Source organism: Sceloporus undulatus, chromosome 6, assembly GCF_019175285.1.
Source record: "Sceloporus undulatus isolate JIND9_A2432 ecotype Alabama chromosome 6, SceUnd_v1.1, whole genome shotgun sequence".
Classification (NCBI taxonomy): domain Eukaryota; kingdom Metazoa; phylum Chordata; class Lepidosauria; order Squamata; family Phrynosomatidae; genus Sceloporus; species Sceloporus undulatus.
The window spans coordinates 72,111,639-72,135,723 of NC_056527.1; the positions used below are offsets into that span (position 1 = coordinate 72,111,639).

The 24,085-nt window shown below is 39.7% G+C and overlaps 1 protein-coding gene across 2 annotated transcripts in view; it reads left to right on the forward strand.

The window, feature by feature from the left end:
• AHRR (aryl-hydrocarbon receptor repressor) overlaps positions 1 to 24,085 on the forward strand; it is a 73,998-nt gene that overhangs the window by 45,509 nt on the left and 4,404 nt on the right. The window contains exons 1-7 of one of the 2 annotated variants that reach the window (XM_042477468.1): positions 9,739 to 9,870; positions 10,760 to 10,849; positions 12,681 to 12,810; positions 13,109 to 13,242; positions 16,834 to 17,033; positions 19,084 to 19,145; positions 22,328 to 22,469. In XM_042477468.1, coding sequence (XP_042333402.1) covers positions 10,799 to 10,849; positions 12,681 to 12,810; positions 13,109 to 13,242; positions 16,834 to 17,033; positions 19,084 to 19,145; positions 22,328 to 22,469 — 719 coding nt within the window. In that variant the 5' untranslated portion in view covers positions 9,739 to 9,870; positions 10,760 to 10,798. Of the gene's footprint in view, positions 1 to 9,738; positions 9,871 to 10,759; positions 10,850 to 12,680; positions 12,811 to 13,108; positions 13,243 to 16,833; positions 17,034 to 19,083; positions 19,146 to 22,327; positions 22,470 to 24,085 lie in introns of those variants that run through there. The other variant, XM_042477467.1, reaches the window with a different exon arrangement.

The window sequence follows — 24,085 nt, forward strand, 5'->3', positions numbered from 1 at the left end:
GCCCACCAACACAGCTGGCTCACTGTACAATTAAAAACATACAGAAAGAGAACATTAAAATAGAATTAAGAGCATTAATATAGAAATAAATCATTCATCTTGTATTGTTCAGGTGTTCCTCTCTATCTGTCTGCCTATTTCTCTGTCTGGACCCATACAAGCAAAAAACAAAAACAAACACCTTGATTCCTGTGCTGTTGGAACACACAATGTACAACTGTTTTTACAGTGAAAATGTTTCTTTTAGGCTTTAATGTGACTTAGAAAAACTCACCTTATACTCTGCGGTTTCCAGGAAAATGCATTTTCCCTTTTTTTTTATTTTGTTTTGTTTGCAACATGTGTGTTGCCGGATTAGTATGACATGAAGGGGGGATAGTTGTGGGGTGGGAATGATTGGTGGCTGGCATCTACCACCTGGCAAGCATTTCACCATTTTTTGCTCTTTCACAGTGTATCCACCCAAGGAACAAATGCAGCCCCAGTCGTCCTACAGGCACAGGATCAAATTGATTTCCTCCCACATTTCACATCAAAGCCCCTTTGCTTTCTCTGCTTCTGAAAAGTCCTGGTCATCTGAAGCACTTGGAAAGGGGGAACAGAGAGTGGAGAGACCCAAGAGAAGCAATGCTAGCCAAATATCACACTGACAAGAAGGAAATTGTTTGGTAGACACTGATCCTAATTCAGGGGGATGGCGCCCCTTTCCTAGGCAGATTGGGGCTGTGGCAACCTCATACCGTGGCCCGATCTGGCCTTTCGAAGGAGCAAAAAGGAGTCGCAAAAAGCGGCTCCCTTTTGCACCCTCAAAGGGCGTCATAACCGCCATGGCTGTATGGCACTCCTTCAACACTGTTTTATATGAACGTAGCGCTGGAGGCGTGTCATGATGCTGTGGCACACAGTATCAGGGCACCCTGGGAGGGCGGAGTTGGGATGCTACGCCCCGACTCATCCCCCATGCTAGCTTCAATGGCCAGTGTGTATAGGACCCTAATTAAGGATTCTAAGTGGAAAGGGAAGCAAGAGAAGAAACGTTTTATTATTCTTTCTCCTTCTTCTTGAGGCTGCTTGTGTTGGGAGTCATTTAAAGTTCCCTTGTTTACTCAATGGTGCATGAAGGAGGAGATGGGGAGCCATCCAATGAAAGTGCAAGATGTGTAGTAAGATTGACAGACAAGCAAGATGTGCTATTGCTTGATAGGTTTATGTATACTGGGAAGGGGGCAAAGGTGCATGGGAAGAAACACTCTTTTGTGCCAATTTGAATTTGGCTGGAGGAAATGTCAATACAGTTTGGGTCCAGATTTTATGAGTCACTGTAGTATAAACAGGTTGAAACCTGGGCAAAATACTGTGCACTGGATCTGGATAATTTTGCTAGCATGGATTCAGCTGCTGTCTGTTTACCAGAAGATTCAAATAGGTTACTTACAGCTATGTATGGATACAAAGAGTTGTACTCACATTTATGACAGAGCCATCAAAGAGTTGGTTACAATGATACACGCAACAGCAGCTTGAGGGGGAAAAACCTGCCCTGTAAATAATTTAGTCAATAATTTAGTCATATGAGCTGTATCTGACATGGAAACTAATGTCAATGCTCCCATTTAGTGAAGATAAAATTGTATTTTTTTGTTTTTTATGAATAATCAGCTGTCCTTTGTGAGTCTGTTCTTCTCAAACTGTACTAGTAAATTGCTTGCATGTGTAGTTTTATGACTACCGATCAACTGTTGTGTATAATCAGTACTGACTTACCTTCTGCTTTTCCTCCAAAACATTAGCTTTAATTGTTTTTGTTACAGTGCAAAGCCTAATATAATAACTGATAAAGTACAGTCAGATGTTTTATCCATGGATTTAAGCATTCACAGTTTGAAAATATTTTTTAAAATGTATAAATTCCAATAAACAAACTTTCATTTTGCCATTTTATATAAGGGACACCATTTTACTACATCATTGTATTTAATGGGACTGTAAGGATGATTGCTCAAATTTTGGGGAATATTAATTAGCTCAACACACCAGTGTCGGGTTCCTTACAAATACCCTTTTTTGGACCGAATCCCAGTAGTGCATACAAACGGACCAGAGCTTCCAGGAACTGACACAAAGGCAAAGTCTTTGAATTTTAAGCTAGTTTATTGATGCACAGGGGGACACACACTCACACACATACATTCACTCATGCAATCACTCAGGACTAATATAAGAAAGGGAGGGAAAGTGGAGAGAGAACACAAGGCCTTCTAATGGTAGATACTTGAGATGGTTTCCCTCGGAATCAAGGTAGATGCAGCAACACAATGAAGGGAAATGGGAAAAGGGGTGTGTGGAACCATGCCAGGAGAAGCAGACTGACAGAGTGCCTGCCTGCCACCAACATGGAACCCAGAACAAAGGAAAAACTGAACCTTAAATAGGTTCGTAGTCACGTACTCAGTGGAGGCTGTTGTCCTACAACAAAGCAAAACCAAATTTACACATCACTTGATCCATAGGCATCCTCTGCCATGGGAAAACTATTGATACCGGAATGGCTTGTATCTGTGAAACATCTCCCAATCATAAATCTGTCTCATAGGTGTGAAGGAATCTTCCTGTTTGCAACTCCTAACTAAGGCTGGCTGCCTACGTGGTCTCTCTGCTTGCAGATCATGGCAGCCAAGGGGGATCTCCCATAATGCCTTTCCATTAGGGTCATAAGGAGACATACCTTCACACTATAGATGAGGAATTGTTTAAAGGCCTCTATGATCAAGCGATGCCAGGGAAGAAGGGCCACCTGATTTACCTCCACAGATGCATTTTGGGATAGGGATTATGGGGGTATTTTTTATAAAATTCCAGACTTGATAACAGGACTTGAGCATCAACATATTTTGTTATCCATGGGGGCTTCTGGAAACAAACCCCAGAGGATAACACTGTACTCTGAACAAAATAAAATGCCCTCACTTAATGAAAAGTAGATCAGAGATATTCCTCTTCAGGTTATATATGCCACCTTCACAGCCAAAATGCAGTTTAAGACCAAACAAGACTGTAAAACACAAATACATATATTTTTCTGATCATATTCATTTAAAAATTGAGAGGAGAGTTGCAGGACTGTAAAGAATATTAAGGAGGAGTTATTCAATCTTTGTTTGTTTGTTTCCATGATCAAAATCTCCCTCCCTGGCTACTTTAACTGTAAAAGAGCGATAATGAGTTGTCATGCCTTTTTCTTTGTGGTGAGAAAATAAATTGGGGTCTATATATAATTATTTTGGGGAGCAAAATGTTAAACATCTTCTTTCAATATTCCGCTCAATTTTGCACACATTTAAGGATAATTTAAGATTGTAAAACTTCTTAAAAGAGAAATTTAACATTCATTTGCATTAGTCCAGTGCCTTTAATAAATTTCACATGTCTGTCTCCTGAGATCATTTCTGAAACAAAAACTCTGCAAGAATTCCATTGCAAGAAGGAAGAATTAGAATTACAAGGGCAATCTTTTCTAAAAACACATCTCTTGCCATAATATGTGGGGAAAAGTCTAGGATGGTGCTACTCAAAGTGGGAGTTCTGGTGCCAGTCTTGTCCGGCTGGCAGTCTCTGGAATCTTTCTAGGAAAGATACAGTTGTACCAAATAGGTACAAATTTAGGGCCAGTCCCTGATACAATAGAAAACAATAATTGCCAGTTGCCCACATCAGATAATCTGAGATCCGCTGGACTACAATACTTGATTTTTTTTAAAAAAAGTAGCACACATGTTAATGATTTTGCAAGCTACAATGTAGAATTAGCTGAACTGTCAACCAGAAATGGACTAATGTATAGGGGCTGAATCCTTCATCTTTGTTCTCCAAATGGTTGCCACCTTTTGATGGACACATTGCACAGAGATGCAAATGGAGAAGTTTGTTCTAGAATGTTTGTTTTTCCTGTCATAATAATTACAAGCACACATCCTTGGGAAACAAATACAGAGGTGTGTATACTATAGCCAAATGCCGAAAATACCAGACCCACCCTAGTTTGCAAAAAAGGAAGGGGGACAATGACGCAGATAAACTGAAAGTTCTAAAAATGTAGTACTGTGTTGCGTGACTTGAAAGTATGTGACAGCACAATATATCTGAAGGGCTTGGTTGTTGTGCTTTTGAAGCCATGGCAACCACCTATCTGGGGGTTGCAGTAAAATGATTCTGCTCCTTCAACTCAAAGAACAGTAATAAGAAAAATAAATGTAGCTCAGACTTTAAAAAATACTTGACTAAATGTGACCATCACCAAAATTGCTTTGAAGTGTTTTCTGGCAATGTTTCAGTTAAGAGTGCTGAGGAAAAAGGAGGTAAAATATTACAAAACACCTTGCAAAGGGAAGGTATATGTTTCTGATAATAATTTGTCTCTTTTTTAAAAATGAAAGTTTCTAAACCCTTTTCATGGAAAACCCAGATAACTTTAAGCTGATAAATATTTTGAATGCCACCACACACACATACCGGGAAGGGAGGGTTATTGCAATGAGTGGTGGCTAATGGTTTAAACAGCAGGTGCAGAATTTCATGACTATATAATTGGATCTACAAAGTAAATATTTTAGCCAAGTACTTTTTCTCCCTTTTGCAGGGTGGAAGAAATGATCTCATTCCTCATGTAACATAAGATTGCGGGTGGGGGCAATTCCTCTTCTCCACCACAAACAAATGTTGACAATACTTAGTGTTTCATATGTTTTAAGCGTTTATCCTAGAAAATATTTTCCTTCTGTTATTAAAGCCATATGGATATACCACATGATGCCATTTGTGCTAATAGATTAAAGGGTAGCTTTGTTTATTTGGAACTCTCTTCTGTATTATAAAAAAAACTTCTTACAAAAATCACTCAGGATCCTAAGAACACTTGAAAAGCCAGCTGTGTTATGTTGTTAAGAAACCAAGAATAAGATTATTCATAACACATTGGAGTAGGGTTTTTTGATATTTGCTTCCTTGAAAGGTTTAACAACCAAACTGTCAGGTACCACATGAGTTGAATATATTAAACACAGTGCTAAGTTGTACTCCTCTCCATTGATGCCCCCTTGTTGTGGGGGAGAGGCTTGCGTACCCTAATGAAATTGTGAGCTATGCCAGTAGGGCTTCCCATGCCAGACAGGTCACAACCGAAGGGTCTGACCAAGAACGCCAAAGGGCAGGATGGGCTCTCTAGCCTTATGGCACCCATCCTAGGAGAAGGAAATATCTAATCCCAAACCTGGGCAGATGGTGCTCGTCTAACCCTGTAAGGTCAACCATCTAAGAGAAGGAAACTCTAATCAAACCTATGACCCAAGGACCTCGCTGCCACCATCCATGTTTGTCAAGGCCTCAGCAGACGAACCTCTGGTTTAAAGGGTGAGGCCAGTTCTGTGCATGCTGCGCTCCACCAGAAAAATCAATTACACAGGCTCGAAGGATACATCCAACTTCCAAAAAGCCCTGTAGCGATAGGCGAGGGACGAAACGGCAGGTGTAAAGATGCACTGGAAGCCGCAGACCCAACCCTGCATGTAAGCAGTTCAGGACTTTGGTCGCTTGAGATTGACCCGGGGGATGACAGTCCTGTTCGGCAGCATCCTGAATGACCAAGCACTTTTTTAAGGAGAGCACTGCTTGCTCCATATGGAGAGGGGCCTAGAAAAGGTGGCCTAAGGAAAGCTCATCCCTACCTGGCTGGCTAGCTGCGGCCAACGGACATCTTCTGATGCGGTCAAACAAAGACAAAGAAACAAGGCACACACCAGCCTCCGAAGTTGCAAATAGACTAACACTTGCATGCTGGAACATCAGAACCATGCAAGATTCTGCAGATAGTGGATGCCCTGAGCGTCATTCTGCTCTAATAGCCCATGAACTGTCATGACTTAACATTGACATCGCTGCTCTTAGTGAAGTTCATCTCCACGAGGAAGGCATCCTTAAAGAACACGGTGCTGGCTACACACTCTATTGGTCTGGCAAACCCAAAACTGAGAAACCTCTTTCAGGTGTAGGCTTCATGATCAAAAACTCCTTTGCTTCCAAACTCGAAACCTTGCAAACAGGACACTCTGATCGCATTATCACCTTAGGCCTCCCACATATTGTTCTCTTCAGTATATATGCCCCAACTATGCACGCCGACCCTGTGGAGAAAGACAAATTCTACTCAGACCTACGCCACCTTATATAAAAAGTCCCTGCAGAAGATAAAATCATCATCCTTGATGACTTCAATGCCAGAGAAGGAAAGAACTTTGAAGTCTGGAAAGGTGTTTTAGGCAAGCATGGTGTTAGAAACTGTAATTAGCTTACAGTTGTAAACCGCTTAGACACTGCTTAGGCGGTATGAAGCAGTATATAAATGAAGCTTGTTTGTAATGATAACGGATGCCTCTGCTAGAGTTTTGTGCAGAACAGCAGCTGACTATTACAAACACTACCTTTCAGCAGAAAGATGGCTTGAAGACAACCTGGATGCATCCCCGATCCAAACACTGACATTTCACTGACTACATCCTAATGCACCAGAGAAATATTTGTGATGTCCGTCATACCCAAGTGATGCCCAGTGAAGAATGTCAAACAGATCATCGTCTTGTAAGATGAAAACTAAATCTTCATTTTAAGTTTAAACCTAAGAGGGGTGGCATCCTAAAGAGGAGACTCCAAGTCAACAATCTTCAACAAGCTACCATGAGAGACAACTTCCAGGCAAATTTGCAAATAAAACTTGAAGACCATCCTGTAGACTCTTCTCCTACAGCGCTTTGGCAACATATCAAAAACACCATCCTGCAATCTGCAGAAGAATCCTTAGGATTATCCCTCAAGAAAAATTAAGACTGGTTTGATGAAAACAACCAAGAAATCCAGGAGCTGTTGGCAAAGAAGAGAACTGCTCACCAGGCACACCTCACCCAGCCATCTTGCCATGTAAAAAAGCAGCCTTTCGCCTTGCATGTAGTCAACTCCAACAAAAACTCCGAGACATTCAGAACAAGTGGTGGGTCAACTTAGCAGAAAAGACACAACATTGTGCAGATCTGGGTGATTCCAGAGGATTTTACGAAGCTCTTAAAGCAGTGTTTGGACCTACACATCAGGTCCAAAGCTCCATATACAGTACAGATGGTCAAACATTAATTACAGATAAAGCTTCCATTCTGAACCGATGGGCTGAACATTTCCAAAGCCTCTTTAGTGCCAACCGAGTAGTCCAAGACTCAGCTATTCAACATACGACACAACAACCAATGAAAAATGAATTGGACATAGCTCCCACTTTGGAAGAGACCCTTAAGGCCATACAGCAGATGAAAAAAGGTAAGGCAGCCGGGATTGATGGAATTCCACCTGAAGCTTGGAAACACGGAGGTCATGTACTCCATACTAAATTCCACAAGCTCCTTGTGAGTTCCTGGGAAAAAGGCGAACTTCCATCAGATCTCCGAGATGCAGTCATTATCACCCTGTATAAGAAAAAAGGAGCAAAATCTGATTGCTCAAACTATCAAGGTATAACACTGCTCTCCATCACTTGAAAAATTCTTGCAAGGATACTCCTGAACAGATTAGTTCTGCCATTGCAGAAGAACTTCTCCCTGAAAGCGAATGTGGCTTTAGAGCTAATAGGAGCACTACAGATATGGTATTTGCCCTTAGGCAACTGCAAGAGAAATGTAGAGAGCAGAACAAAGGACTCTATGTAACATTTGTTGACCTCACCAAAGCCTTTCGACACTGTGAGTAGAAAAGGTCTTTGGCAGATCCTGGAGCGACTAGGATGCCCCCCCAAATTCCTCAAAATGATTACTATATGAAGGCCAGCAAGGTCAAATCAGATATGGCGACGCTCTCTCGGAGCCTTTTCTAATAACTAATGGTGTGAAACAAGGTTGTGTTCTCGCTCCAACTCTATTTACAATCTTCTTCAGCATGATGCTCCAAAGGGCTATGGCAGATCTCGAAGAAGAAGACAGCATTTAAATACACTACCATACTGATGGTAGCTTGTTTAACTTAAGCCGCCTGAGGGCTCGCACTAAGACTCTAAACTATCTAGTCCGTGAGCTGCTTTTTGCTGATGATGCTGCCCTCGTTGCCCATACGGAAGCAGCTCTGCAGCGCCTAACATCTTGTTTTGCTACAGCTGCAGAGCTCTTTGGGCTGGAAGTCAGCCTGAAGAAAACGGATGTTCTCTACCAGCCTGCACCACAGGAAGAACACTACCATCCCCATGTCACTGTAGGCACATCTGTCCGTCCAGCAGTTCACCTACCTGGGAAGCATCATCTCCTCAGACACCAAGATTGATAAAGAGATCGATCACAGATTAGCAAAGGCATATAGTGCATTTGGAAGGCTTCACAAAAGAATCTGGAGTAACAAACACCTGAGGCGAAGCACAAAAATCAGTGTGTATAGAGCCATTGTTCTGATTAAATCTGCAGATTGCAAGTCCGCCAATAAGGAGAGCAGACAAGAACTCATACACTAGAATAACTCACTTTAACATATAGCATTCAGAGCTAACTAAAACGGAAAACTGAAAAGGGATAGCAGAGATTGAGGGTTGAATTGAAGGTAATATCTACCTGTCTCAAAGACTGGTCCACAGAAAGTGAGAATAGCTCAGACAGGAGTCTGAGAGAGACAGTCATAGAACACAGTTAGATAGTTGACTGTGTGCAAAGAGGCTAGGTATTCCTAGATGTATTCATACTTTAAAACTAGCTGCAAGCTAAGGTGATTTTTTGAGAAACAAAGACTTAATAGCCTTTCAGAACAATAACAACAAAAAAGTTCCCAATGTGGTGGATTGCTTTGATATCCAGAAGATGAAAAAGACAAATTGATTTGATGGTAGCACCATTGACTTGACAAAGCAATGACAGGATCAAGGGCACCCCAAAATATGTGGACAGGAAGGGTTCTTGGGTGGTGAGAACTCATCCTTCACTTTCTGTTCTGTTGGGTTGAGCTGCTGGGAGTTACAGTCCAGCAATATCTGGAGGGTCACATGATTCCCACCCTATCTATGTAGCTGCACCCTAAAGAGAGAAGGTCTTGTAAGTGATGATAATCCAGTTGTACAATGCAGTCTAAAAGGGTTCACCTGCACCTACACTCTGGTCTGTTTGGTCTAGGTGTAAAACTTTTTATTGTCTTGAGTATCTGAAGAACTATTTTTAGTATTTTAATATTTTCACAGTGTTTTAATTGGCTGCTTCTTTCACTTTGCCTTTATATACTATATTGTTTTATTCCTTGCTGCTGTTTTATCTTTCTTTCAGCACATGCAGATTTAATTATTGTATATTATTTGTATTGTATTTTTGAAATTTATCTGTACACTGTTGAGAGAATTCTAGTCTTTAGCTAAGCTAAAGGGAAATAAAGGTATATGATTGTATGCTAATTGGCTGTCTAATTTCATCCAAGATCTTTGAAGTCTAATGAAATCTAGAGAATAAGCATTATTAACATCACAGGGCTGCTCCTTGTCCAGACTGCATGGTAGCTAGCCTTTTCACAAAATATGGATCATGCAGACTGTTTTGCCTTAATGAATAACTTGTGTTGTATTGTTGTTGTTGCAAGCCTTCCAGTCATTTCTGACTTATGGCGACCCTAAGGCAAATCTATCATGGGGTTTTCTTAACAAGATCTGTTCAGCGGGGATTTGTCTGTGCCTTGCTTTGAGTCTGAGCTATTGTGTCTTTCCAACAGTTACCCAGTGGGTTTCCATGGCTGAACAGGGATTTGAACCCAGCTCTCAGCGTTAATAGTCCAGGGCTCAAACCAGTGGCATTACTAGGGCTGGCATCATCTAGTGCGGTAATTCATGGTGCTAATCTCCCCATTGACCTCCTCCTACAAACTCCTTAGTAATGTTTTTTGTACTAATGTTACTCATAAATTGTAATTCCCTTACAGCACTGAATGTAATGACAATAGTTGTAACATAAACAAGTGACAAAATGAAAATTATACCTTTACATTACAATATCATATCCATAGCCTAAATGTATTTGCACATACATGTGGTTAAAGTGAACATTTGGTAAGATGTGATGTTTTCAAAGAAAAAATGAAAAGAATATTTTTTTATTTTTTTAATTAAAATTTAAAATTTTATTTTTTAAAAAACAACCCTGGGACATCTCCTTTCTTTTCCCATTCACACCATCTCTTCAGCATTTTAAAGGGATGCAGATGAATGCCACAGTCCATTTCTGCCCTTTGGGTGTCACCTGATGGTTCCCCCCCCACACACACACACACACCGCACTAATGAAGCCCCTGGCTTAAACCACTACACAGCACTGGCTCTCACACTGGCTCTTTTATATTACCACTACAATAAAAATATAGCTGGGTTGGTAAATTACAGGTTATCTGGCATCCTACTGAACTCATTTGGAGATATATTGATTAACCACATGAATACATAGCATCTAAGTCTGCTTGTTTATTGCAGTAAACATGTGTTTGAATATACTTTTGAAAATTTCTTGTATAAGCACATACTTCAAAAGCATATACATATTTCCATTCATGACATTCTGCTTATTCCATGTGTGAATAAACGTGTGTGTATCTTCAGCACTTGGCAGGTGATGAAAAATGCAGTCTGGAAAAAAATGACAATTTCCATAATGAATGAGAAAAATATATTTTGACCATTTTGTGTCTTTTTTTTTTAATTGCTTCTTTTTTTCCCTAGTCACTGAGTGGTTTTGCACTGGTAGTAAGTGGAGATGGAATGATATTCTATGCATCACCAACAATTGTGGACTATCTAGGATTTCACCAGGTAAGTACATAAAAATAATTAATACTGCCACTCATACAAGGCTCTTCCATTCAATTTCAGACAAGTCCTCCCCCCACAGACACTTAATACAACACAGCCCACACTGTCCAGGAGGGCCTCCACCCCTCTAGAAGAGATTTCCAGGTGCAGCATATTGAGAGAAAGTAGAAGAGAAGAATTGATTGTTCAAGCTATCTTCTGCTTGCACAACTACTGAATACTCTTTATAGAGCATTGCATAGTGTGGCATTTATATCAACTACTCTAAAATCATATTATAACAATACTTTGTTAAATATCTTTAGGAGTGATGATATATAACAATAAGAATCAAGATATTATGCATTTTCAACATAGCATAATGTGCTGTAATTTTTTGTGTTGTGTTGCTTCAATTTATCCCTCTCAATCTGCTTAATATGCAATGCCACATTTTTTAAAAAATTTTTTGTATGGAAGTGTAGAAACCTATCCTTTTGCTTGTTTTTCATGGTATTAAACACTTAAAAATACATATGCATTAAATACAGCAAATGCAATGGCTTTACCCCAAGGCCAAGATCGTATTCATTTCTAGTACAGCCTGAAAACATGCCAGTATAGTTACATTTGTGCAGCCCATTGTGCAGATGCCGAGGCCTTGAGCTCACAAAAGTCAATTCTACATCCACCAAGTCAAAAGGGGAGATGTTTTTTGTGTGTGTGCTTGCAGAATAGCTGGCTGGACCTATGTAGAACCTCTGAGAAAGTATAACTGCAATTACTATTATTTTTACACTCAGCTAGTGCCCCAGTAGGATTCCAGTGACTGGTGATTGTTTTGTCAGTGTTACAAATGGTTCCTGAAAATTTAAAACACACCTCAGCAAAAGATATTTATGGGTTGGAAACTTTAATAGTATGATAGCACAGATAAAGCAAATATAAAAATTGGGATGTCCACTGAAATTTTCCATTTTAAAAAAGTATACTACTTCAGTTCACTAGAACATAAAAGTCATAGGAGTTTATCAGACAAGGGAAATTGAAAGTATAATCCAATGGCAATCTGAACGCAATCATGGGGTTTAATGTTATTGCGTAATAATACACTACATGCAAATTCAGGCAATGGGAAGTCAGTCCGAATGGAATCATGTGGTTTCACGTTATTGCATGATAGACTGCCACATACAAATTCAGGCAATGGCATGCTGTTTTTGGGCAATCGGAAGCCAGTTTGAACAGAATGCGCATTCACGTAATTGCGCTAAACTAGCGTCTTTAAGTGAATGTGTTCTGGCCTCATTTTCTTTTCATTCGAATTTAAGAGAAATTCCTCTCATTTGATAAACTCCATAGATTAGATGCCATCAACACATCAGTGCTAGATAGAATGGAAATAATGTTTTCATGTCAAAACATAGTTACTCAATATGCAGGAAGCCCAGTTAGTTAGAATAATGGCAGCCATGAGGCTCTGGCACTTCATGAAGTTACAAAGTCTTCATCTGAACAACTTACAGAGTGTGTTCTGTGCAAAAAAACAGTTTCCTGCACAGAAAATGGGAGTTTTATTCTACACTATTGAAGGTTCATCCCTCTTAATAATAAGAGATCCTGCTGAGAATCTGCACAGGTATCTTATGGTTCACCTCAAACCCAAAATTGTCCTAGATTCCTCCCCCCACCCCATAATAATTCCATAGATTTGGCTGAACAGTTTGGAGGCTGAAATTATACAAACAGAAAAGATTCCTATCTTCTAAAATCTCAAGGTGCTCTGTAATAAATTTAAAAGGTCCAGATGTCAAAGAATGAATAAATGTATCAATTGTTGCTGTTATTTCAGACTGATGTAATGCATCAAAATATATATGATTATATTCATGTGGATGATCGTCAGGATTTTTGCAGACAACTACACTGGGCCATGAACCCACCAAAACTAGTATCTGGAGAGCATACACAGACAGACACAGGTATGATTAATTAATAATCTGTTGATATCACCGTATTATATCTTTTGCCTTCTTCCTAACACCATTTGTTTCCGCCTTCCCCCACCCATTTATCCTGTTACCTTCCTCCCACTAACTGGTTATCCATACTACTGTCCCCTACCATTGTTTGTTCTCTGCAGAACCCATTGACCCCTACCTACTACCACCTCATTACTCTCTTATGTACAGTGACATTCCCTTCCTTAAAAGGCTTTAAAAAGAAATTTATTCTTTGTTCTCATAATCTAAAACGTGCTTTTGATATTATTTTTTTCAGGAGAAGAATTCATTCTTAGCAAAATGTGTAGTGCACAGGAGAGTGACAATATAACAACAGACTTTTCACCATTTTTAACTCGTTGTTTTACTTGTCGAATCCGGTGCCTTTTGGACAGCACCTCTGGCTTCCTTGTAAGTAGCTAAATAAGTCATATGTCATGTGAGTCATATGCATTTTGCATAGTAAACTGGGTCCTTGGTATCCACTGGGGTTTGGTTCCAGGACCTCTTGTGGATACTAAAATCCATTAATGCTCTAGTCTTATTATGTACAGTGACATAGTAAAATGGTGTCCCTCATATAAAATGGCAAGATTATGATTTGCTTTTTGGAATTTTTATATTTTTATAAATATTTTCAACTGTGGATGGTTGACTCCATGGATAAAGAATCTGTGGATATAGAAGGCTAACTGTACTTGTCTATCTTTGTAAGTAGCCATGTATGTCAACTACTTCACCTTTCTGTGGTGGTGGGATTGTGTACTTTTGTGAGGAAAGATGCTATGCTGATACACTAGGCTACTGACAAAGGTTTCCCAAGTCCAACAGGCCTTTGCTTTGGAGCCAAACTAAATGTCCCAAATGTGTTACCATGATGAAGTGAACCTACTGGGCAGCATATGTATTGGAGGATGAGACATGTGGAGGATCTCAGGGTGTTTAATCAGACTGCATAAATGTATTGAGAGCTTCCAGTTTTTTTTTGTGTTGATTATAACCGCATATTCATGAGTTGTCCTGCTTCCACATCCAGACCCTTGGTATATGCAGGGGATCTGTTCCAGACCCCACCCCTCCGCACATACCAAAATCCGTTTATGTTGAAGTCCCATAGTCCCTCGACTCCCCTCCTCTTTCCCTCCCTTCTTCCTTCGTTCCTTCCCTCCCTCCCTGCCTCCCTCCCTTCCCTCCCTGCTTACCTTCTGCTGCTGCTGCTGCTGTGGAAGAGCTGGGTGGCAATGTTGGAGGCCTTGAAGACCTCTGGCGCTGCTACTTCCCCTCCTCGCCACCACGGGAAACACCGGGTGGTAGTGTTGGAGGCCAAGAGGCCTCCAGGCCGTCACCTGGCCCTTCTGTGATGGCCTTCCGCCACCTGGCCTCCTCACCGCTTTGGCCTCCTCGCCACTGCCACTGCGGAAGGGCCGGGTGGCGACCTGGAGGCCTCTTGGCCTCCAGCACTACCACCTGACCTTTCCCACGGCAGCGGTGAAGAGGTGGTGAGAAGGCCGGGTGGTGGTGCAGGAGGCCTTAAAGGCCTCTGGCGCTGCTCTTCTGCCTCCTCACTGTTGTGGAAGGGCCAGGTGGCAGCCTGGAGACCTCTTGGCATCCAACACCACAACCTGGCCCTTCCGCAGCACTGGCAAGGAGGCGGAGCAGCAGCACCAACCCAGAGGCCTTCAAGGCCTCCATCATCACGACCTGGCCTCCTTGCCGCTGCTGCAGGAAAGGCCACCCCTGGCCCTTCCACGGTGGCGGCGGTGGTGGCAAGGAGTCCGAGACGGCGAGGAGGCTGAGTGGCAGTGCTGGAGGCCCTGAAGGCCTCTAGTGCTGCTGCTACACCTCCTTGCTGCCACTGCCGCCACAGAAGTGCCGGATAGTGGTGTTGGAGGCCAAGAGGCCTCCAGGCTGCCACCTGGCCCTTCTGTCGTGGCAATGAGGAGGCTGAGGTTTGACCTCCAACACCACCACCCAGTCTCTTTGCTGCCGCTGCTGCCACCGCCGCCACAGAAGGGCTGGGTGGGAATGCTGGAGGCCTCTTGGCCTCCAAAACCACCACTCCGCCTTTCCCGCAGCAGTAGTGGTGAGGAGGCCAAGGCTTGGCCTCCAGCACTGCCACCCAGTCCTTCTGCAGTAGTGACGAGGAGAAGGTGGAGTAGCAGCTGTTCCACGGTGGCACCAGCAGAAGGTAAGCAGGGAGGGATGGAAGAAGGGAGGGAGAGAAAGAGGAGAGGAGGCGAGGGACTTTTGTCGCCAATGGTGACGCGCATGCTCATATGGGTTTGCCATCCGCGGATGCTCAAATTCACTCATGGCAAATCCGCATATAAGGAGGGCCCACTGTATACTTTCCCCCCGCTGCCTCATACCAATTGTATGTTTCATGCAACATTTCAGAAGTTTATTTTCACTAATTTCTATTTTTTTTAATTATTCATAATTATAGCATTTATATTCACACACTGCTAAAATGCTTTAGCAATACTACACTGGTTAAGCATTAGGATAATTTTTTTTAGTCCTAACATTTGTCTTTACTTCATTGATCTCTTCTGAACCTGTGTCCTGGAAGCAGTAGCTGTGTTTATTTGTAGACATTTTGTACTGGCTCTGAGTCAAGCAAATAACCTGATCTATTTCATTTTGGAATGTTCTGTCCCTCAGGTGGGAATAAAAAGGTCTTTGGTAGTATCAAGCGTTTATTGGAAATACATTGGGACAAGCAAAACATCATCTGGATAAAAGAAATAAAAACAGTTTGTACTGAAATAAAACCCGGCATTTTTTGAGGCTTTATCTCATTTGGAGGAATTCTCACAATGGCAGTGAAACTTTAGCTAATTTTTTGTAGTACTAGGCAAAAAAAGTAACGATAAACCTCTCCTGAATGCCTTTTGCCTCAAAACCCTATGAAGAGATAATCCATGAGATATCTCTTAATCCACGAGATGAAATGAGATAGTGTTGGAAGTTGAGAACCCTAGTTAGAAGGCACTCAACTAGCTACTGAGGAGAAGCAGAGGAAAAATACCAAGTAGCATTGTCCCTAATGATGCAAATGGACTCAAGCTGAAAGAATGTTCAGCTGCTGACATGCACAAATGTGAAAGGAAAATTTGAAGTTGTACAACAAGTTTAATAACACATGAGAGGCATAATTAGGCAAACTAGAAATTGTAAACCAAGAAATAGAATGTATAAACATTGTGGTAATTGGAGTTAGCAAGCTAAAGTGGACAAGAATAGGACATTTTCAATAAGATGTAATTATTGTGTTTTACTCTTTAAATGAAAATCTAAGAAGAAACAGGTAGTGAGGCTTGATGTAGCAAAAACAGCCAGGGGAAATAATGCAAAGTTTGATTCACTAATATGAATAAGACTTCATGGAAAGCCTGTCACTATATGCATAATCCAAATTTGTGCTCCAGATAGAAATGTAGAAGAGGAAGAAACTGAAAAAAAATTATACTGGTATCCAAGAGGAAATTGATGACATGCCAAAACATAAATATTTGAAGAGGTGTCATAATGACGATGGAGCAAGCTTGTTTTCTGGTACTCCAGAGAACAGGACCTGCAGCAATGGAAAATAGATTCAGGAAGCTACAGGAAAAGAGATTCCACTTAAACATTAGGAGGAACTTCCTGACAGTAAGAGCTGTTCGACAGTGGAACACACTTCCTCGGAGAGTTGTGGAGCCTTCTTCTTTCGAGTTTTTAAACAGAGGCTGGATGGCCATCTGTCGGGGGTGCTTTGAGTGTGAGTTCCTGCACAGCAGGGGGTTGGACTGGATGTCTCTTCCAACTCTACGATTCTATTATTCTAAGTGGTTCTTAATAGGGATTTTGCAACACTGAAGTGACTATGGTAATTTAGGAATCTGCAGTGATAATCTGTAAGTATTAAAAATATTAGAATATAGCTTCAGTGCTATAAGTGGCGTTTGGGAGATTTTTGCCACAAATGTTTACACACTTCTGCATTTTGCTGTTTTTCAGACAATGCATTTTCAAGGTAAACTAAAATTTCTCTTTGGACAGAAGAAGAAATCTTCCTCAGGAGCAATATTATCTCCTCAGTTGTCCTTATTCTGCATAGTGGTACCACTCCTGCTTCCTCCTGTGACTGACATGAAGTTAAAAAGCCTTTTTGTGAAAGGAAAATGCAAATCTGATCATGCAACCTCAGCAGATACAAAGCAAGTCCAGATGAAGTTTTAACATTTATTTTTTTTTATTTCACTGTTCACTAGTGATATTGTGAAGAACACACAGAGCTAATATTTTAAACACAGGTCCACAAGTACTTATTCCACCAATCTCTCAGGATATCCCATCCCAGCAAGTATAAACTGATAAGACTAGTTGTTGTTGTTGTGTGCCTTCAAGCATTTTCCAACTTATGGCAACCCGAAGGTGACCCTAACATGGGGTTATGTGGGGTTGGTAGTGTATTATTAGCCAAAGATTACCCAGTGGGTTTCCATGGCCAAGCAGAGAATGAAATCTTGATCTCCAGAGTCATAGTCATTACACCAGTGGTTCCTAACATTTCTATGTTCCACACCCCTAGGAAATGTTTGATTAATGTTAGCATCTCCTACAAAAGTAATATTACATTTGGAGATTAAGAAGTCTAATTTCTAATTTTGAACCACATACAGTGGGCCCATGGTATCCACCTGTGTTTGGTTTTAGAACCACTCCCCCTCTGTAGGTACCAATATCAATGGTCAAGTCCCATTATATACAATGGAGTAGTAAAATGGTGTCCTATATATAAAATGACAAAATCAAGGTTTGCTTTTTGGAATTCATCTACAATCAGCCCTCCTTATAGACAGGCTTGCCTTCCGCAGCTTTGAGCTTATGTGGAAGGCAAGCCCCGACAGAAACGATGTGCGTACTCACGCTGTGTACCCTATGTGCTGCCGCAAGCAAGCGCACCTTTATTTTCTATGGGGCTTGAGCATACGTTCTTTTCTCCATACACAGAGGGGTCCAGAATTGATCCCCCGCATATGGTACGGGCGGACTGTATTTTTGGAATATTTTCAAGCTTTTGGTAGTTGAATCAATGGATAAAGAATCTGTGGATATGGTGGGCCCACTGTACAATACTGTGGATGAACAAATTTAACTTTTGAAAAAAAGGTTTTAACTCAGTGCACAAAAGACAAATCTAAACTGAGCAATTATATTATAATTTATTCAGAAAAAAATGTAAATAGTAAAATCAATTCAAAACGTGAACAAAAATTCATCGGCTTCTTTGTTCCTTTTTCTCATTCATGATTTTGTTACAACAGGGAAGTTTCTAGCTGATTGGGATCCACAGGTCTGCCTGTGTATTCAGGTGATTCCTAGATTTTGTCTTGACTGACAAAAGAGAACTGAATCTAGATCCACTGAAGTATATTTGTTGCATCCCTTGAAATTCTGACTTGCACTTCTTGGGGATGCAGGCACTCAGATTGAGAATCTCTGCACTACACCATGCTGTCTGTCTGTCAGAGTTAGCACCCAGAATCCCAGACAATCAACCAATCAGTTTGATTGATACTGTATAATCAACAGCACTTTATTGATAGATCCAGAATCAGACATGTGCCTCACTCAGCTTCTTAGCTGAGACTAACCACACCCCTCCCACAGACAAAGTAACAGAATTCCCAGAAGCCAAAATCCCCTCCCATGCAGAAACCCGCCAAGCGAAGCCCCTCCTGGTTCCCACAGAACTGAAAGCACATACCCTGCTCAGAGAGCCAGGCCCTCAAGGCCACCCGATAAGACACCTGGCCTTGCTATGCACTAAACATCCCTATCTACATTTCTAACTGCAGCTAAAGCCCCATCATCCCCAACTACTATACTTCAACACTAATCACTATCTGGTAGAATACTAACAGGATTCTAACAGTGTCTAGCATTTTTTTTAAAAATCAGTACATGGCTATTTTGCTTGGTAATGAGATATAGAAATATCTCCAAATATAATTTAATTACTCTTCACAAATGACAACCTATTCTCTAGCATGCTGTAATCCATCCGGTCCTGTGAATATGGGTATTAGTAGAAAATAGGAATGTATTCATGTGTGTACTTTTATTAGCATATATATACAGTTGTTCAGCAGTTACCTTGAAGTGATTTTGAAGTGTTTTATTTGGACATATTCTTAATTTTGGAACATATTCTTAATTATATGATAATTTATTATCTATTTCTCAACCATTTGTACTTTATAGGTTGAAGGCTATTTCTGGACAGTATATGGCTGGTATTCATAGAAGAAATTCTTCCCAAGAAGGTATTTTTTTCACCTGTGTTTTTATTCAGCTATTTTAGTATGCATTTATCAGGTAATAATATTTATTTTATTTTATTTTATTTTATTTTTATTTTATTTATAACAGACAGAATAACATAACAAACAAATAATACATAGTCATTCGATAAAAAGTAGCAGTTAATGTCTTAATATATAATATGTATAATGACTAACATAACATAACTTGTTCAACATCAAAACAGGACAAATTAGCATGAAAGATAAATTATACTCAATACTTGCAAAAAAAAAAAATAACATGCAATGACTAACTTAACATGACTTACACAAGAACAAAACTATCCTTCTAGTTCCCCTCCCCCTTGTTTATATATGTTTATCTTGAGTCGAATTCTCTTTCTACTTCGAACTTCTGCTCTTTGTCTTCCTAACTTCTTCCAGTATCCCTCTACCTTTCCTAATGGTATACATCTTCTTACCTTACCCTTCCTTAATTACCCTTCTCTATTCTTCTTACTCTTCTGTCTTTGTTTAACTACCTGCTCTTACCTTCAACACATTCTACTTTCTTCCATTATCTTCTCCTACAACTTCTTAACTCGACTCAAGGATTGAGACCCTTGCCCCCCCCAGATATAACTCTCTTTTCCCCACATATATTATACATATAACTCATAACAACCACAGTTCTACCACACATTACAAATTACATTACATTTAACTAAAACTGTCCTTCCTATCTTGTGAACGGGATTATATTCGATAACTTTGTTTGTGACCCCCTCTTCCCCCCCCCCCCTTTTTTGGTGTTGGTTGCTATATATCTACATTTTTCCTAATATACTCTATTGTCAGTTTTCTTTTGCTACTTCAATTAAATCATTTGTTATTATTATTAACCTTATTCATATGATTTTTACTATTTCGTTAAGTTCACTATTCTGTTTCTGATATCTACATAAATTACATTTTTTAAATTTACTTAAACTTCCTAAATCAACATTATATTGTTAATTTACATATATCACTCCATTGACATCAATCTCCATCATTCTGTAAATCTTTCTGTTGATAGCTTTCCTCCTTTTTGTTGTAAAAAAGTTATTACATTTTCCCAGTCTTTTTAAAATTCTTCCATGTTTCCATCTGTCAGTAGTTGTGTCAGTTTGTGTATCTCAGCCAAATCGTATATTTTGACAATCCACTCTTCTGTATCAGGGACATTTTCTTCCTTCCATTTTCGGGCTAATACTATTCTCATTGTTGTAATTAAATGAAACATTATTCTACCATGTTTTCTTTCTACATTTGCATCTACCGAGTTTAACAAATAAGTTTCTGGTTTAAACGCAAATGTTATTTTTAAAATATTGCAAATCATTTTATGTATTTCCACCAGTATTTCCTAATTTTTTACACATCCACCAGCTATGAAAAAATGTGCCCTTTTCTTTCAGACATTTCCAGCATTTATTACTTGTACCATAAATTTTCGCTAATTTATCTGGTGATAGATACCACCTAAATAACATCTTATAGTAATTCTTTATTAAATTTTGGCTTCTCGTATATTTTAACCTTTTTTCCCATGTAAAATTCCCATTGGGATAGTTCAGTATTGTGACCAACATTTTGGGCCCAGATCACCATATTATTTTTTATTACTTCTTTTTCCAATTCAATCTTTAGTACATATTTATATAGTCTTGAAAGCAACCCCTTATAATCTGAATTCAATATTTCCTCTAGTTCTGTTTTTCCTTTCACAATGGAATCTCCTTTTAAATCTAATTTAAATCTCTCTTTTAATTGCCATTTCAGGTACCAAAGTATTTTAAAATTTTCTCTCGTTAATTCCTCCTCTGTTTTAAATCTAAATTCATTATTTTCTTTAACTAATAGTTTTTTATACCTCAGTCAATCTGTAACTACTCCTCTCTCTCTCTCCAATAAAAAGCTTCATATGGGGAAGTTTCTAATGATATTTTATTACCAATCTTTTTTCAAACTTTTTTCCAAATACATAATAATGGTTTTCTTACGCAATGATCATGGAATTCTTTATTATTTTTCTCTTTATTATAATATAAATATGCATGCCATCCATAAATTATTTTTTCGCTTTCAAGTCATAGTAATTTTTTGTCTTTTAATTCAGTCCAATTTTTAATCCACATTAAGCATGCCACTTGAAAGTAGATTTTTAAATCTGGAACTGCAAAACCGGCGCTTTCCCATGAAACTGCAAGCAAACAAGGACTCCTGGGTTTGGATACAGGCCAGTACTCAAGTTCTTGCAACGTTTTTAATCGAACTCTTGATTTTTTTTCCCCAACCATATAAATTTTGATAAGTCTCTTTGCCTCATTGCCTCTTTGCATTGTCTTATTGCCTCAGGTAATAATATTTATGTGGATTTTTTAAAAAATATTTTTTCCTTTATGAGTTTCCTATTTTTGTGTTCAGACATTAATAGCTCTCAGTATATTCTTATTTATTCTATGTAGTGGTTGCCATCTTTTTCTTTTTGAGAAGATCTTTTCCAATCAATCTATCACAAGGTGGAAACCTTGAGATTTTAAATAAATGGTGACTATGGTAGACCTCTGTCCTTTAAAAAAAATAGTAGGTCCACATATAGCAGGAAAATGATATATGTGATTTATCCTTTTTTTCTTCCCCACTTCTTTAATTACTGCCTTCATCAGATTATATATCTTATTAAGTCTGGAAGTTTTTTGCCTTCATATTTTTGCTTTCATAATTCTGAGTGAGTGTCAATTCCATTCTCCAGCTGCTAAATTTGAAGTCCTGGAGACATGAGAGCAGTACATTACAAACAAACCATACCACACTTCTCAAGCCCTACTGAGGAGCCAAAGACTTAATATAATTTGACTGAAGGTTTATGTCAGATGACATTTAGATGTTAACATTTAGTTCTCTTTGCTGAACAGACCAGTATTGTACTAACGTAATGAAATGTTGCTGGGTTTAAATCAAATCAGTGTGCTTTCAAGGCTTTGATTTGCTAATGTTAAAGAATGACTGACATAAGTGTACATTTTTCTCTACAGTTAATAAATGTGAGTGTTATGTATATTAATTAATGAATAGACTGCCTACATCAAACTTAAGCAATAATGAAGTTAGGTGACATATGTATGCTCCTTTTAACCAAAAACATTTTCCAACTATAGGAGAAAATAACAGAGAAAATGGCATTTCCCTCATGAAACTGCAAGCAAACAAGGACCCCTGGGTTTGGATACAGGCCAGTACTCAAGTTCAGTACAGAAATTCTTCTTCAGAATGTGTCAGTGCTCTTCAGCAAGCTCCCAAGTAAGTACAATCAAAAGTTAAAAACTTCAGAAAGCCAAATACATTTTGTTAGGAGTAATTTTATCATAAAAGGAGATAAGATTAGTCTGGCATGACTTGTTTTTGAAAACCCAAACATACCCCCCAAAGTCCTTTTTATAGTCTTTAATTTTTTCTAGGAAGCCTGAGCTCATTCTGATCATTCAAGTGTTGAAGCAAGTGCCTGCCACATCCACCTAGGATGTGCACCTTAAGTACATTGGCCAAGCGTTGGAAGCTTTCTGAAGCCATTTTACTTTTTAAATTTTTTATTTAGGCATTTTTTATTTTTTATTTTTGCAGTGCAGGCCTTTGTATACTTAATCAGAAGTAAGTCAGATTGACTTGAATAGGGTTTCTTCTCATGTAAGTGCGTATAGGACCTTGAACACTTGAAACTTTGCAAATGTGGAATATATAGAAAAATGTAAGTTACTTGGTGGGTAATCCCTATAAATTTAGATTTATAAGAGGATACTATCTAATATTCAGATGTGTAAATATGTTATGAACAACAACAATTAGTAGTCGTAGCAGCAGCAGCAATATATTGTTAGATTGAAAATGTGTTAAAGCATCTCATCCCACTGAATGCCAGTTAATTCTTCTTCTCATTCACCATATATTTGTGTGTAATAATAATAATAATAATAATAATAATAATAAAACTTTATTTTTAGCCCGCCTTTCCAGAGATCAAGGCGGGTGTGGGCGGGACTGGCATAGCAGGCTCCATCTTGCAAGGCAACAGACTCCTCCCCTTATGTTCTCTCCCACATGCACAACAAACTTACTCAGGCAAGTGTGGTACAACTGTACCTTTAATAAGAAAATAGCTTTATATCCAGTAGATGATAGCTCAAAACATAAAGTCCAGTCTTTTTAGTCAGACATCTCCACATCCCATCGGGACATGGCTTATTTCCCAGGGCTTCTCTTGTGGACTCCACCACTCATCCTCCAAATCCTCAAGGCCTCTGGTTGTCCACTCCCCAGAGCCCGCAAAAGCCCAGACTCCCTCCTCTTGAGGGTTCTGTCACCTCTCCTCCCCTTGGGGCCTCTGCTTTGGCCTTAGGGCCCTTCTTGGAAGAGGCACAGGGACTCTGTCCCTCTCTGGCCTCCTTAAACCCTGTTCTTTCCCTTCCCTGGCCGCTGCTGCCCGAACAGCTCTTCCGCATCCATCCTCTCCCCCCACACGCTTCAGCCCTTCTGCTTTTATAATCCTTCCAGCTCCTCCTCCTTCCTCCACTGGCTCCACCTCTGGGTTAACTTCCTCCTTCCCCTCAACCTCCACCACCTGGCTGCCCTTAGCCCCTTCAGCTCTCTCTACTTGGGTGAGTACCTCACTACAGCGGGTTACAGCATATAGACCATACAATCCAAATTACAATAAAAGCATCAAGCAATAAAACATCAATTAAAACATACTACAGTACAATAACTTTCCAAACTAGCACAATAGTGCAACAGTGAGGGGAAAGAAGGAGTTACTTCGGGGGTATTAGAGGTATGCCTGCTGGAAGAGGTATGTTTTAAGCCCCTTTTTAAATTGGTCCAGGGAGGTGGCCGAGCGGAGCTCGCCGGGAAGCAGGTTCCAG